General features: G+C 42.8%; 1 protein-coding gene across 3 annotated transcripts in view; it reads right to left on the reverse strand.

The window, feature by feature from the left end:
• LOC141153993 (uncharacterized) overlaps positions 1-13,953 on the reverse strand; it is an 802,172-nt gene that overhangs the window by 355,080 nt on the left and 433,139 nt on the right. For all 3 annotated transcript variants that reach the window (XM_073639352.1, XM_073639353.1, XM_073639351.1), the window contains one exon: positions 6,259-6,311. In XM_073639352.1, coding sequence (XP_073495453.1) covers positions 6,259-6,311 — 53 coding nt within the window. The remainder of the gene's footprint in view (positions 1-6,258; positions 6,312-13,953) is intronic.

Below are 13,953 nucleotides of genomic sequence, written 5' to 3' on the forward strand. Positions count from 1 at the left end.
GGACTAATAGAGAAAGCCCCACACACTGCTAGAAGGCCAAATATTTTTTCAGAGCTAGATGCAGAAAAAAATTATACTCAGTTTGCAACCTGATGGAGGTCAGTATAGATGGACTAATAGAACAAGTCCCACACACAGCTAGAAGCCCAAATATTTTTTCAGAGGTAGATGCAAATAAAAATTATTTTTAATTTGCAACCTGATGGAGGTCAGTATAGATGGACTAATAGAGAAAGTCCCACACACTGCTAGAAGGCCAAATATTTTTTCAGAGCTAGATGCAGATAAAAATTATTTTTAATTTGCAACCTGATGGAGGTCAGTATAGATGGACTAATAGAGAAAGTCCCACACACTGCTAGAAGGCCAAATATTTTTTCAGAGCTAGATGCAGATAAAAATTATTTTTAATTTGCAACCTGATGGAGGTCAGTATAGATGGACTAATAGAGAAAGTCCCACACACTGCTAGAAGGCCAAATATTTTTCAGAGCTAGATGCAGAAAAAAATTATATTCAGTTTGCAACCTGATGGAGGTCAGTATAGATGGACTAATAGAACAAGTCCCACACACAGCTAGAAGCCCAAATATTTTTTCAGAGGTAGATGCAGATAAAAATTATTTTTAATTTGCAACCTGATGGAGGTCAGTATAGATGGACTAATAGAGAAAGTCCCACACACTGCTAGAAGGCCAAATATTTTTTCAGAGCTAGATGCAGATAAAAATTATTTTTAATTTGCAACCTGATGGAGGTCAGTATAGATGGACTAATAGAGAAAGTCCCACACACTACTAGAAGGCCAAATATTTTTTCAGAGCTAGATGCAGAAAAAAATTATATTCAGTTTGCAACCTGATGGAGGTCAGTATAGATGGACTAATAGAACAAGTCCCACACACTGCTAGAAGCCCAAATATTTTTTCAGAGGTAGATGCAGATAAAAATTATTTTTAATTTGCAACCTGATGGAGGTCAGTATAGATGGACTAATAGAGAAAGTCCCGAACACTGCTAGAAGGCCAAATATTTTTTCAGAGCTAGATGCAGATAAAAATTATTTTTAATTTGCAACCTGATGGAGGTCAGTATAGATGGACTAATAGAGAAAGTCCCACACACTGCTAGAAGGCCAAATATTTTTTCAGAGCTAGATGCAGATAAAAATTATTTTTAATTTGCAACCTGATGGAGGTCAGTATAGATGGACTAATAGAGAAAGTCCCACACACTGCTAGAAGGCCAAATATTTTGTCAGAGCTAGATGCAGATAAAAATTATTTTTAATTTGCAACCTGATGGAGGTCAGTATAGATGGACTAATAGAGAAAGTCCCACACACTACTAGAAGGCCAAATATTTTTTCAGAGCTAGATGCAGAAAAAAATTATATTCAGTTTGCAACCTGATGGAGGTCAGTATAGATGGACTAATAGAACTAGTCCCACACACAGCTAGAAGCCCAAATATTTTTTCAGAGGTAGATGCAGATAAAAATTATTTTTAATTTGCAACCTGATGGAGGTCAGTATAGATGGACTAATAGAGAAAGTCCCACACACTGCTAGAAGGCCAAATATTTTTTCAGAGGTAGATGCAGATAAAAATTATTTTTAATTTGCAACCTGATGGAGGTCAGTATAGATGGGCTAATAGAGAAAGTCCCACACACTGCTAGAAGGCCAACTATTTTTTCAGAGCTAGATGCAGAAAAAAATTATATTCAGTTTGCAACCTGACGGAGGTCTGTATAGATGGATTAATAGAAGAAGTCCCACACACAGCTAGAAGCCCAATATTTTTTCAGAGGTAGATGCAGAAAAAAAATATATTCAGTTTGCAACCTGATGGATGTCTGTATAGATGGATTAATAGAACAAGTCCCACACACTGCTAGAAGCCCAATATTTTTTCAGAGCTAGATGCAGAAAAAAATTATATTCAGTTTGCAACCTGATGGAGGTCAGTATAGATGGACTAATAGAACAAGTCCCACACACAGCTAGAAGCCCAAATATTTTTTCAGAGGTAGATGCAGATAAAAATTATTTTTAATTTGCAACCTGATGGAGGTCAGTATAGATGGACTAATAGAGAAAGTCCCACACACTGCTAGAAGGCCAAATATTTTTTCAGAGCTAGATGCAGATAAAAATTATTTTTAATTTGCAACCTGATGGAGGTCAGTATAGATGGACTAATAGAGAAAGTCCCACACACTGCTAGAAGGCCAAATATTTTTTCAGAGCTAGATGCAGATAAAAATTATTTTTAATTTGCAACCTGATGGAGGTCAGTATAGATGGACTAATAGAGAAAGCCCCACACACTGCTAGAAGGCCAAATATTTTTTCAGAGCTAGATGCAGAAAAAAATTATACTCAGTTTGCAACCTGATGGAGGTCAGTATAGATGGACTAATAGAACAAGTCCCACACACAGCTAGAAGCCCAAATATTTTTTCAGAGGTAGATGCAGATAAAAATTATTTTTAATTTGCAACCTGATGGAGGTCAGTATAGATGGACTAATAGAGAAAGTCCCACACACTGCTAGAAGGCCAAATATTTTTTCAGAGGTAGATGCAGATAAAAATTATTTTTAATTTGCAACCTGATGGAGGTCAGTATAGATGGACTAATAGAGAAAGTCCCACACACTGCTAGAAGGCCAAATATTTTTTCAGAGCTAGATGCAGATAAAAATTATTTTTAATTTGCAACCTGATGGAGGTCAGTATAGATGGACTAATAGAGAAAGTCCCACACACTGCTAGAAGGCCAAATATTTTTCAGAGCTAGATGCAGAAAAAAATTATATTCAGTTTGCAACCTGATGGAGGTCAGTATAGATGGACTAATAGAACAAGTCCCACACACAGCTAGAAGCCCAAATATTTTTTCAGAGGTAGATGCAGATAAAAATTATTTTTAATTTGCAACCTGATGGAGGTCAGTATAGATGGACTAATAGAGAAAGTCCCACACACTGCTAGAAGGCCAAATATTTTTTCAGAGCTAGATGCAGATAAAAATTATTTTTAATTTGCAACCTGATGGAGGTCAGTATAGATGGACTAATAGAGAAAGTCCCACACACTACTAGAAGGCCAAATATTTTTTCAGAGCTAGATGCAGAAAAAAATTATATTCAGTTTGCAACCTGATGGAGGTCAGTATAGATGGACTAATAGAACAAGTCCCACACACAGCTAGAAGCCCAAATATTTTTTCAGAGGTAGATGCAGATAAAAATTATTTTTAATTTGCAACCTGATGGAGGTCAGTATAGATGGACTAATAGAGAAAGTCCCACACACTGCTAGAAGGCCAAATATTTTTTCAGAGCTAGATGCAGATAAAAATTATTTTTAATTTGCAACCTGAAGGAGGTCAGTATAGATGGACTAATAGAGAAAGTCCCACACACTGCTAGAAGGCCAAATATTTTTTCAGAGCTAGATGCAGATAAAAATTATTTTTAATTTGCAACCTGATGGAGGTCAGTATAGATGGACTAATAGAGAAAGCCCCACACACTGCTAGAAGGCCAAATATTTTTTCAGAGCTAGATGCAGAAAAAAATTATATTCAGTTTGCAACCTGATGGAGGTCAGTATAGATGTACTAATAGAACAAGTCCCACACACAGCTAGAAGCCCAAATATTTTTTCAGAGGTAGATGCAGATAAAAATTATTTTTAATTTGCAACCTGATGGAGGTCAGTATAGATGGACTAATAGAGAAAGTCCCGAACACTGCTAGAAGGCCAAATATTTTTTCAGAGCTAGATGCAGATAAAAATTATTTTTAATTTGCAACCTGATGGAGGTCAGTATAGATGGACTAATAGAGAAAGTCCCACACACTGCTAGAAGGCCAAATATTTTTTCAGAGCTAGATGCAGATAAAAATTATTTTTAATTTGCAACCTGATGGAGGTCAGTATAGATGGACTAATAGAGAAAGTCCCACACACTGCTAGAAGGCCAAATATTTTGTCAGAGCTAGATGCAGATAAAAATTATTTTTAATTTGCAACCTGATGGAGGTCAGTATAGATGGACTAATAGAGAAAGTCCCACACACTACTAGAAGGCCAAATATTTTTTCAGAGCTAGATGCAGAAAAAAATTATATTCAGTTTGCAACCTGATGGAGGTCAGTATAGATGGACTAATAGAACTAGTCCCACACACAGCTAGAAGCCCAAATATTTTTTCAGAGGTAGATGCAGATAAAAATTATTTTTAATTTGCAACCTGATGGAGGTCAGTATAGATGGACTAATAGAGAAAGTCCCACACACTGCTAGAAGGCCAAATATTTTTTCAGAGGTAGATGCAGATAAAAATTATTTTTAATTTGCAACCTGATGGAGGTCAGTATAGATGGGCTAATAGAGAAAGTCCCACACACTGCTAGAAGGCCAACTATTTTTTCAGAGCTAGATGCAGAAAAAAATTATATTCAGTTTGCAACCTGATGGAGGTCTGTATAGATGGATTAATAGAACAAGTCCCACACACAGCTAGAAGCCCAATATTTTTTCAGAGGTAGATGCAGAAAAAAAATATATTCAGTTTGCAACCTGATGGATGTCTGTATAGATGGATTAATAGAACAAGTCCCACACACAGCTAGAAGCCCAATATTTTTTCAGAGGTAGATGCAGAAAAAAAATATATTCAGTTTGCAACCTGATGGAGGTCAGTATAGATGGACTAATAGAGAAAGTCCCACACACTGCTAGAAGGCCAAATATTTTTTCAGAGCTAGATGCAGAAAAAAATTATATTCAGTTTGCAACCTGATGGAGGTCAGTATAGATGGACTAATAGAACAAGTCCCACACACTGCTAGAAGCCCAAATATTTTTTCAGAGCTAGATGCAGAAAAAAATTATATTCAATTTGCAACCTGATGGAGGTCAGTATAGAAGGACTAATAGAATGATGCTATGCCCAAAAGATTTTACTTCACTAGGTGCAGTAAAAAAATTGGTATTCTATACACAGGTGGTATATCTTGCAACACAGATAGGCTACTCCACTGACTAACACACTCTGCAATAGGCCAAAAAGGATTAGCTTTGCTACATTCAGCCAAATGCTGTGAAAAAAACTTGCACAGCACTGGCACAGACCTGCCTGGCAAAAACTGATAGGAACTGATGTAACCTAGTCCTGAAAAGGACTGCAATTACAATGAGTCTTTACTCCCACAATCTATCTATTTAAGAGCACAGACCTGCCTGATAAAAGTCGTAGGAAATGCTGTAACCTAGTCCTTAAAAGGACTGCAATCACAACTATTCCCTACTCCCAAGCTATCTGTAGATTTGTGCGAAAATTGGCTTGAAATTAACAAGGTATAGCGCACACAGCAACAGCGGTGCCGTCTAACACGCAGCTGCAGCAGTGAAAAAATGGTGGCGACGGGGAAAATGGCTTGGTCTTATAGGGCAAGGACATGTGACATACACTGCCAATGACACATGCCCTTGCTTGTGTGAAAAAAAGCACTTCGCTCCGTGTGTGCGCTGCTGATAGGCTGACAGATTGCACCTCCCCACTGCAAATGCGGGAAAGAGAAAAAAAAATGGAGATCTTCATTATTCCTGCAGAGATCCATCCCCTGCCCCTCCCCCCGCCCCGCTGTACACTCAAACTGCGTATTAACATTAATTTTCATCATTACTGAGAAAAAATCCAGTTATGATTTTGGTGCACGAACAGTTATCGAACATAACCTCGAACAGCCGAATTTTTCTCAAATCGTTCGTGTTCGCCGAACGGCTCGAACACCGCCCAAAACAGCTCGAATTTGAGATTGGCGAACAGTTCGAGTAGAACAACGCTCATCTCTAATAATAACACACTGGCAGTACACTAACATTTAGGATATGTGCACGTTATGTATTTGGTGCAGACATTTCTGCATCAAAAATGTATCTCTTGGCAGGAAAAATGCTGCATAAAATATGAGCATTTTGCCATGTTTTGACACTTTTTTATGTGTTTTTATCCCAGTGATTAGAATGCATGAAAAACCCTGCAAGAATTGACATGTTGCAGATTTGAAACTGCTTCAAATATGCAAGGGAAAAATAAGCAACATGTGCAGGAAATTTCAGAAATCTCATTCACTTTGCTGGGACTGTAAAATGCTGAGTTTTTGAAAACATTGGTAAGATTTTATTTGCCAAATACACTAATAATATTGTTTTAATTAAAAAAGAGGAAAAATACTTACCATCTCTGGGAGTTATAATACTCTTTCGTGAATCCACAAAGATAGTAAAATCCCTGCAAGACGAATTAAAAAACAGAAGAAAAAAAGGGGAATTACATTTAAGAATGGAAATAAATGCAATGTTTACTCCTCACATTTTGAGTTAAAATAAATAAATTCAAATCAATGTGGGGCGGATGTATAGTACCCGGCCCCAGCCATTCTAGAGTTGACGGAGCTGCATTGTGCTATCCCAGCCGCCGCCAACACTGGGTATAGCTGATCAGTGGGGGAGCCGGGTATGGCACCCAAACCGATCAGATATTGATGATCTACCGATCTACCCCAAGGATAGGTCATCAATGTTAAAGTAGTGGACAACCTCTTTAAACTGTTTCCAAATAGCATAAACGGAGAGCGATCGAGTTTCAAACTTTGTCCAGTCCCAATTTCCTCCCAGATTGTAAAGAAAGAACAAAGCCAATACTTCTAATTCATAACACTGTAGAACAATTTATAAAAGGAGAACCAATACAATATACTGTAAAACACAGCCTGTCCTACTGCCCATTCTCCGCACTTTCTACAAGAACATTCTTCAAACTCCATTATAGCAGACTAAATTCACTTACTCACAGACCCCCAATACAAATCACCAGTCCAATGGCACCTTCTGCAGAGCACTGGGGCACTCAATGGCATCTTACTTCATCCCGGGAATCAGTCCTACAGAAGACTTAACGAGCCAGCCATGCCATCTCAATACGCACTCCAGGTACCATATTTTTTTAACTATAAGACGCACTTTTTTGCGTCAATTTTGGAGGAAAGTGGGGGGTGCGTCTTATATTCCAGATGTACGGTCTGGCTGTGGATGGTGGAGGGTGTGGGGGAGTGGCAGCGGCAGAGGAGCCGGGCACAGGAGGCAGAAGCCGCCTGCTGCAGCCAACTCTGTGCCCACTGCTGAAGAAAATGAATTTTCACTGCTCCCCACACCCATTGGCCGCGCGTGGGGAGCAGTGACTATTCCGGCAGCTGATCTGAGCGTCTGAGGGCCAAAGTCAGTGACGTCATGCCCTGCTCACACGGTGAGATCAGCTGCTGGCAGCAGAAGAGGATGCAGCGCTGGAGCAGAGGGAAGGAAGGTGAGTAGAATCCTTTATTTTTTTATGTGTGCAGCATGATGGGGATGGGGGTGCCATGCATACCAGGATGGGTGTGCCATGCGCACCAGAATGTGGGTGCCATGCATACCAGAATGGGGGTACCATGCATACCAGGATTGGGGACCATGCATACTAGGATGGGGATGAGGGCCACGTATAACAAGAAGGGAGGGCATATATACCAGGATGGGCGTATATATACATATATATATATATATATATATATATATATATATATACAGTACAGACCAAAAGTTTGGACACACCTTCTCATTTAAAGATTTTTCTGTATTTTCATGACTATGAAAATTGTACATTCACACTGAAGGCATCAAAACTATGAATTAACACATGTGGAATTATATACATAACAAAAAATTGTGAAACAACTGAAAATATGTTTTATATTCTAGGTTCTTCAAAGTAGCCACCTTTTGCTTTGATGACTGCTTTGTACACTCTTGGCATTCTCTTGATGAGCTTCAAGAGGTAGTCACTGGAAATGGTTTTCACTTCACAGGTGTGCCCTGTCAGGTTTAATAAGTGGGATTTCTTGCCTTATAAATGGGGTTGGGACCATCAGTTGTGTTGTGCAGAAGTCTGGTGGATACACAGCTGATAGTCCTACTGAATAGACTGTTAGAATTTGTATTATGGCAAGAAAAAAGCAGCTAAGTAAAGAAAAACGAGTGGCCATCATTACTTTAAGAAATGAAGGTCAGTCAGTGCGAAAACTTGAGAAAACTTTGAAAGTGTCCCCAAGTGCAGTTGCAAAAACCATCAAGCGCTACAAAGAAACTGGCTCACATGAGGACCGCCCCAGGAAAGGAAGACCAAGAGTCACTTGTGCTTCTGAGGATAGGTTTATCCGAGTCACCAGCCTCTGAAATCGCCAGTTAACAGCAGCTCAGATTAGAGACCAGGTCAATGCCACACAGAGTTCTAACAACTGACACATCTCTACAACAACTGTTAAGAGGAGACTTTGTGCAGCAGGCCTTCATGGTAAAATAGCTGCTAGGAAACCACTGCTAAGGACAGGCAACAAGCAGAAGAGACTTGTTTGGGCTAAAGAACACAAGGAATGGACATTAGACCAGTGGAAATCTGTGCTTTGGTCTGATGAGTCCAAATTTGAGATCTTTGGTTCCAACCACTGTGTCTTTGTGCGACGCAGAAAAGGTGAACGGATGGACTCTACATGCCTGGTTCCCACCGTGAAGCATGGAGGAGGAGGTGTGATGGTGTGGGGGTGCTTTTCTGGTGACACTGTTGGGGATTTCTTCAACATTGAAGGAATACTGAACCAGCATGGCTACCACATCATCTTGCAGTGGCATGTTATTCCATCCGGTTTGCGTTTAGTTGGACCATCATTTATTTTTCAACAGGACAATGGCCCCAAACACACCTCCAGGCTGTGTAAGGGCTATTTGACCAAGAAGGAGAGTGATGGGGTGCTACGCCAGATGACCTGGCCTCCACAGTCACCAGACTTGAACTCAATCGAGATGGTTTGGGGTGAGCTGGACCGCAGAGTGAAGGAAAAAGGGCCAACAAGTGCTAATCATCTCTGGGAACTCCTTCAAGATTGTTGGAAGACCATTTCCGGTGACTACCACTTGAAGCTCATCAAGAGAATGCCAAAAGTGTGCACAGCAGTCATCAAAGCAAAAGGTGACTACTTTGATGAACCTAGAATTTAAGACATATTTTCAGTAGTTTCACACTTTTTTGTTAAGTATATAATTCCACATGTGTTAATTCATAGTTTTGATGCCTTCAGTGTGAATGTACAATTTTCATAGTCATGAAAATACAGAAAAATCTTTAAATGAGAAGGTGTGTCCAAACTTTTGGTCTGTACTGTACCAGGATTGGGGATATTAGTACAGAATTGGGGAATATTACCCCTATAATAGTGTCAGCAGCAGAACCCTCCCCCATAATAGTGCATCATGATCACATTTTTTGCTTCAATTTTTTTTTCTATTTTCTGCCTCTAAAACCTAGGAGCATCTTATGGCCCGAAAAATGCTACACAAAACCACTGTGTAATGTAACAAATGCACAACGTATACAAACAACACTCCTCTAACCTACTGAGGCCCTCATCGCAAGTAACAGACCAAATACCAGGAAAAAAGTGACCACAGGGGTCACTCACATTGAACTGTCCTTATATTGCTTCAGCAATCTCTCTAACCTCTGTAATGCAGCGGCTTGCTGCATTGCTAAAATGTCCAGGGGGTGTGTTCTGGCTGACCACGTACCTCCCCTTTAGGTGACTGATCACATGACTGTGACATCATCACAGGTCCTGTGCGCACAGAAGAGATATATATCCGGCTGGTTTTGAAACACAGGAAGTCAAGAGACCTGATCCCTGTGTCTGGGACCATTAGCCCTGGAAGGCACGAGGCCTGGAGACCATGTCTGGGGAGCCTTAAACCACAGCTTTGGCAGAACAGAGCTGATGGAAGCAGTTAGACAAGGCAACGATAATAAAGGTGCTTGATTTGGACATTGATGTTGTTACCTTGCTGAAGTTTGTATTTGAAGCCAAGCGGGCATAGCTGTCACTGAAAAGTTTCTAGGATATTACGTGTGTATCATTCCTGCAAGCCACTGAGAAGGACTATGTTATAAGCAGTTTATGATGTGTAATAAACTGCTGGACTTTAGACTACCGGAAAACGTTGCTTGTGAGCTTTAATTGTCTCGGTGAAGTGAGTGGCCCTCAACATGATCAATACCGCTACCTCACAATTGGTTAGAGAATGCGGGCAACTGCAGCCTGGTTGCAAGGGGTGATGGCACAGGACTACGAACGTGGATGCAAGCATCTGGCTGTGACTCGGCGGGGCCACGAAGATTAAAGCATCTGGGTTATGAAAATTGTCGTCGCACTCAAACCTGGTTTGCTGTGGCTTGGTGGGTCCATGAAAATTTATCCGGGGAGAGCGGTGTGAAGTGTCTGGTGTGAACAGTGTACCATGATGGCTATGACTGGAGCAGTATTCCCAGACGGAATGGAGAAGGGGTTAGATGACCAACTGCAAACGCTCTTCAACAAAATACAGTATCCTGAAGAAATGTGTGGCGCCCCTGAGGGTTCAGTCGCCACAGGGGTACTGCACCTCAGAACGAGGTGTGGTATCTCCTCTCCAAGGTAAGGATGGAGTACTACACAGGACCCCAAACACACACTCAACACTACATCACTCCAGTTCTGAAGGGGGCTTAAGGCACCATAGTGCTGCCCCGGGCCTGAATGGAGGAGTTGGGGGAAACCAAAGTTAGGGGGAACCACGTAGTGAGTGAGGGTGGAGGAAGCATTTACCTAAGCACTTTACTAGAATTCTATATAACTGGAGGCCATTTTAATAACAAGGTCTTTGGTCGTGGGTTTTCAGGACGGCAAGTCAGCACAAAGCTGCAGCCGGCTGAGGGTCCACGGTCCCCAGTCTCAGCCCTCGAGATGGGGGGTCGGGGCAGAGTTACAACTGGCTCTGTCCCCGGTCAGGGTACAAGCGAGAAGGCCAAGGAGGGGAGCAGAGGAGATAGGCTCCACAGGCAAAAGGATCTCAGGGGGTGCGGACGGAGCGGAGTCGCCACCTTCATACCTTATTCTGGCCCTGCCAGAGAGACCCTGCCGCAAGAGGGGGTACCGGTCCCCGATTATCTGACTTTGCACTTTACGTCTCTGTCGGAAAAGTCCGGAGGCTTATGTGGATCCCAGGGGGATACGGACAGAGCGGAGTCGCCACCTGTATGCCCTAATCTGAGTTTATCCAGAGGGACCCGGCCTTACACCATGTTCTCACCACAGGTCACCAAAAAGGGCACCCAGTCGGTCCGGGAACTACACGTTACCCACAAGGGACAACGCAGTACCCGTACGGGACTCAGTGGGGGGGACACAAGGCGGGAGAAGCTGAACAAGAGAGGAACACACTAGAGCGGGGGTCCTCACAAGTGCTCCTGAACTACCTGGAGAGTGCTGAACCCCACCCTGGCGGCCGCAGCTCGCCGTGTGACAGCAGAGAGAAGCTCTGAGCTGAGTAAACACCACAGTGAGTAAAGACTTGGATGACTTCAACTTCTGCCTCTGTCTGTTCTTTCCTCCGCGGCTCCCCACCCGCCAAGGCTCTATTCTACACCCTCTCTCTACGCTGCCCTGAGGCCCCGCTCCACCTGTGGGGAGCCGTACCAACTAAGCTGCCTAAACACCGGCCTCAGAGGACTGTCGTAGCACTGGTGATCCTCACCAGACACCACGGGTAGCGTTACGAACATTCCCCTATCCCATATATCTTTCCCCCTTTCTTTTAAGAGTGACCCCAGGGTACGGGCCCGGGAGCCGACCACCGCGACATCCCCCAAGGACAGGCAACAACAAGGCCCGGGTGCCGAGTCTTCCCCCCATTCCCCATCCCCTGGGCACGTCAAATGCAGGAGCTGATAAAGATGGCGGTGAAGGGAGCAGCAAATGAGACCGAAGCTATTGAGCGATTAAAGTGCCTGTTAAAATCGCAGCAGCAGGTATTTGAGAAACGACAACAGGATATGGTACAGGAATGGCAGGAGCTGTTGGCACCTTACAGAATGGTGGCAGCGGACCATTCCTTGAGTTCTCATGTGGCGCCGGTACTATCCCAGAGTGCCCAGGGAGGTAGTAAGATATGTTGTGAACTGGGTCCCAAGACTATTGCAGGATTTTTTTTTAAAGCACCCCCTACAGGTGTGGTTGTCCAAAAGGGGGCGGAGTCTAAAAAAGGGGGTGGAGCATGCAAAACCAGAATTGGTGACTGGTCGTGTGTTGGTACCGCCTAAAAATGACAATTCAACCGTTGATATCTGGGTAGCTCCAGTAGAAGGGGTTGACATCAAAGTGGGAGGTGACTTGTTGGTCCACAACACCATGGGGAGTGACACAGACCCCACAGCTGACGGTGACGCTACAAAAGTAGAAAGAGAGCTCAGTCAGGAGGAGTTAAACGAGGTGAGAAAGTCCCACTCTTGTCGTTGAAGGCGCAAGGGCCACAAAAAAGTTGCTCCTGTAGACTTTGCTGAAAGGGTAAATACAGAAAATGCAAAGCTGTGTGCCTTTATTCCCAGTGTGGATCCTCCTTTAGAAGCAGCGGAGATCAGGATGGAAGAGGAGGTGGCCAATCATGACCAAGAGCTGGGGCCTGTCAGGCAGCAGTATCAGAGTGATGTGCAGCAACTAAGGAAAAACAGGGAGAACGTGTCCCAGTACCAGCTGAGCCGGGAGTCTGAACGGCAGAAAATAAACCAGGTTGTGAGGAACTTGCAGCGAGAACTGGAGGAAAGAAGCGAGGAAATCAACCAATGGAAGGAAATGTTCCAGAAAAATAAAGAGGACCTCCGCAAAACCAAGGAGGAGGTTTTGCAGTTGAAGCCTGAGAAAGAGAAGTCTGAAGATGAGCTAAATGAGATGAAAAATCGTTTCTCCCTGGTGCAGTCAGAGCTGAACCAAGTGAAGAAAGGCTCTGTGGATGCAGAGGAAGCAGAGGTCACAAGAAAGGAAGTGCAGAGATTTCAGGATCAGGTGAAGCAGCTGATGCAAGAGAAGCAAAGGCTGGATGAGGGTCTTCACCAGAGGGACCGGGAGCTGACTGCCCTGAAAGGGGCATTAAAAGATGAAGTGTCTGGTCACGACCGTGAGGCAGAAAAGATGTGTGAAAAAATCAATAGGGAACTGCAACAAACCAAGAGAGACTATGAGGATAGCCATAAGAAAGAAAAATGAGCTGCACTCACCAGTCCTTAAAAGCAGTATCTTTATTTCATGAGAATAAAAAGTCCGGCAAGCAGGGAGAGCGGGGAAGAAAAGAGCAGTCTGCTCATTTCTTCCCCGCTCTCCCTGCTTGCCGGACTTTTTATTCTCATGAAATAAAGATACTGCTTTTAAGGACTGGTGAGTGCAGCTCATTTTTCTTTCTCATGGTTATTTTGGACTGTTTAAACTTTTTTTATGAGCTTTTGCACCTGAAATGTTACCAAATCCTATTTAGGTGTCTGCACTGTACATGTTCAGCTTTGCACTGACTATTGCAGCTGCTTGCAGGTGGTGCAGGTTTTTCACTTTCCTCGCTGTGAGACTATGAGGATCTCCTCAACGTTAAGAAAAAACTAGAGGATGATAAGGCTGATGCAGAGCATATCTGCAGGACACCCGTGATGAGAATGATGATCCGTGATGATCCGTGGACACCCGTGATGACAATGGTGGATGAGGAGAAGGAGGAGGACAAGAGCAAATAGACAAAATCAGGAAGCGTATACCCATATGTAGGAGTGAAGAGGTGCATGGGAATAGACCTCCCAAAAAAAGACACTGGATTTGAGTTTATGTTACGCTGATATCATTCGGTGGTGTTGAGAAGTCTGGCCCAATCCAGCCCTTGTTCATTTTTATAAGAGTCAGCCTGTCAGCATTTTCAGTTGACTGGCGAATGCGCCTACCAGTTATAGTTCCATGGGTGGCACTAAAAACCCGCTCTGATAAAACGCTAGCGGCAGG

This window comes from Phyllobates terribilis, unplaced genomic scaffold (genome assembly GCF_046119375.1).
Source record: "Phyllobates terribilis strain yellow unplaced genomic scaffold, ASM4611937v1 Scaffold_7__3_contigs__length_470593459, whole genome shotgun sequence".
In the NCBI taxonomy this organism is placed as follows: Eukaryota; Metazoa; Chordata; class Amphibia; order Anura; family Dendrobatidae; genus Phyllobates; species Phyllobates terribilis.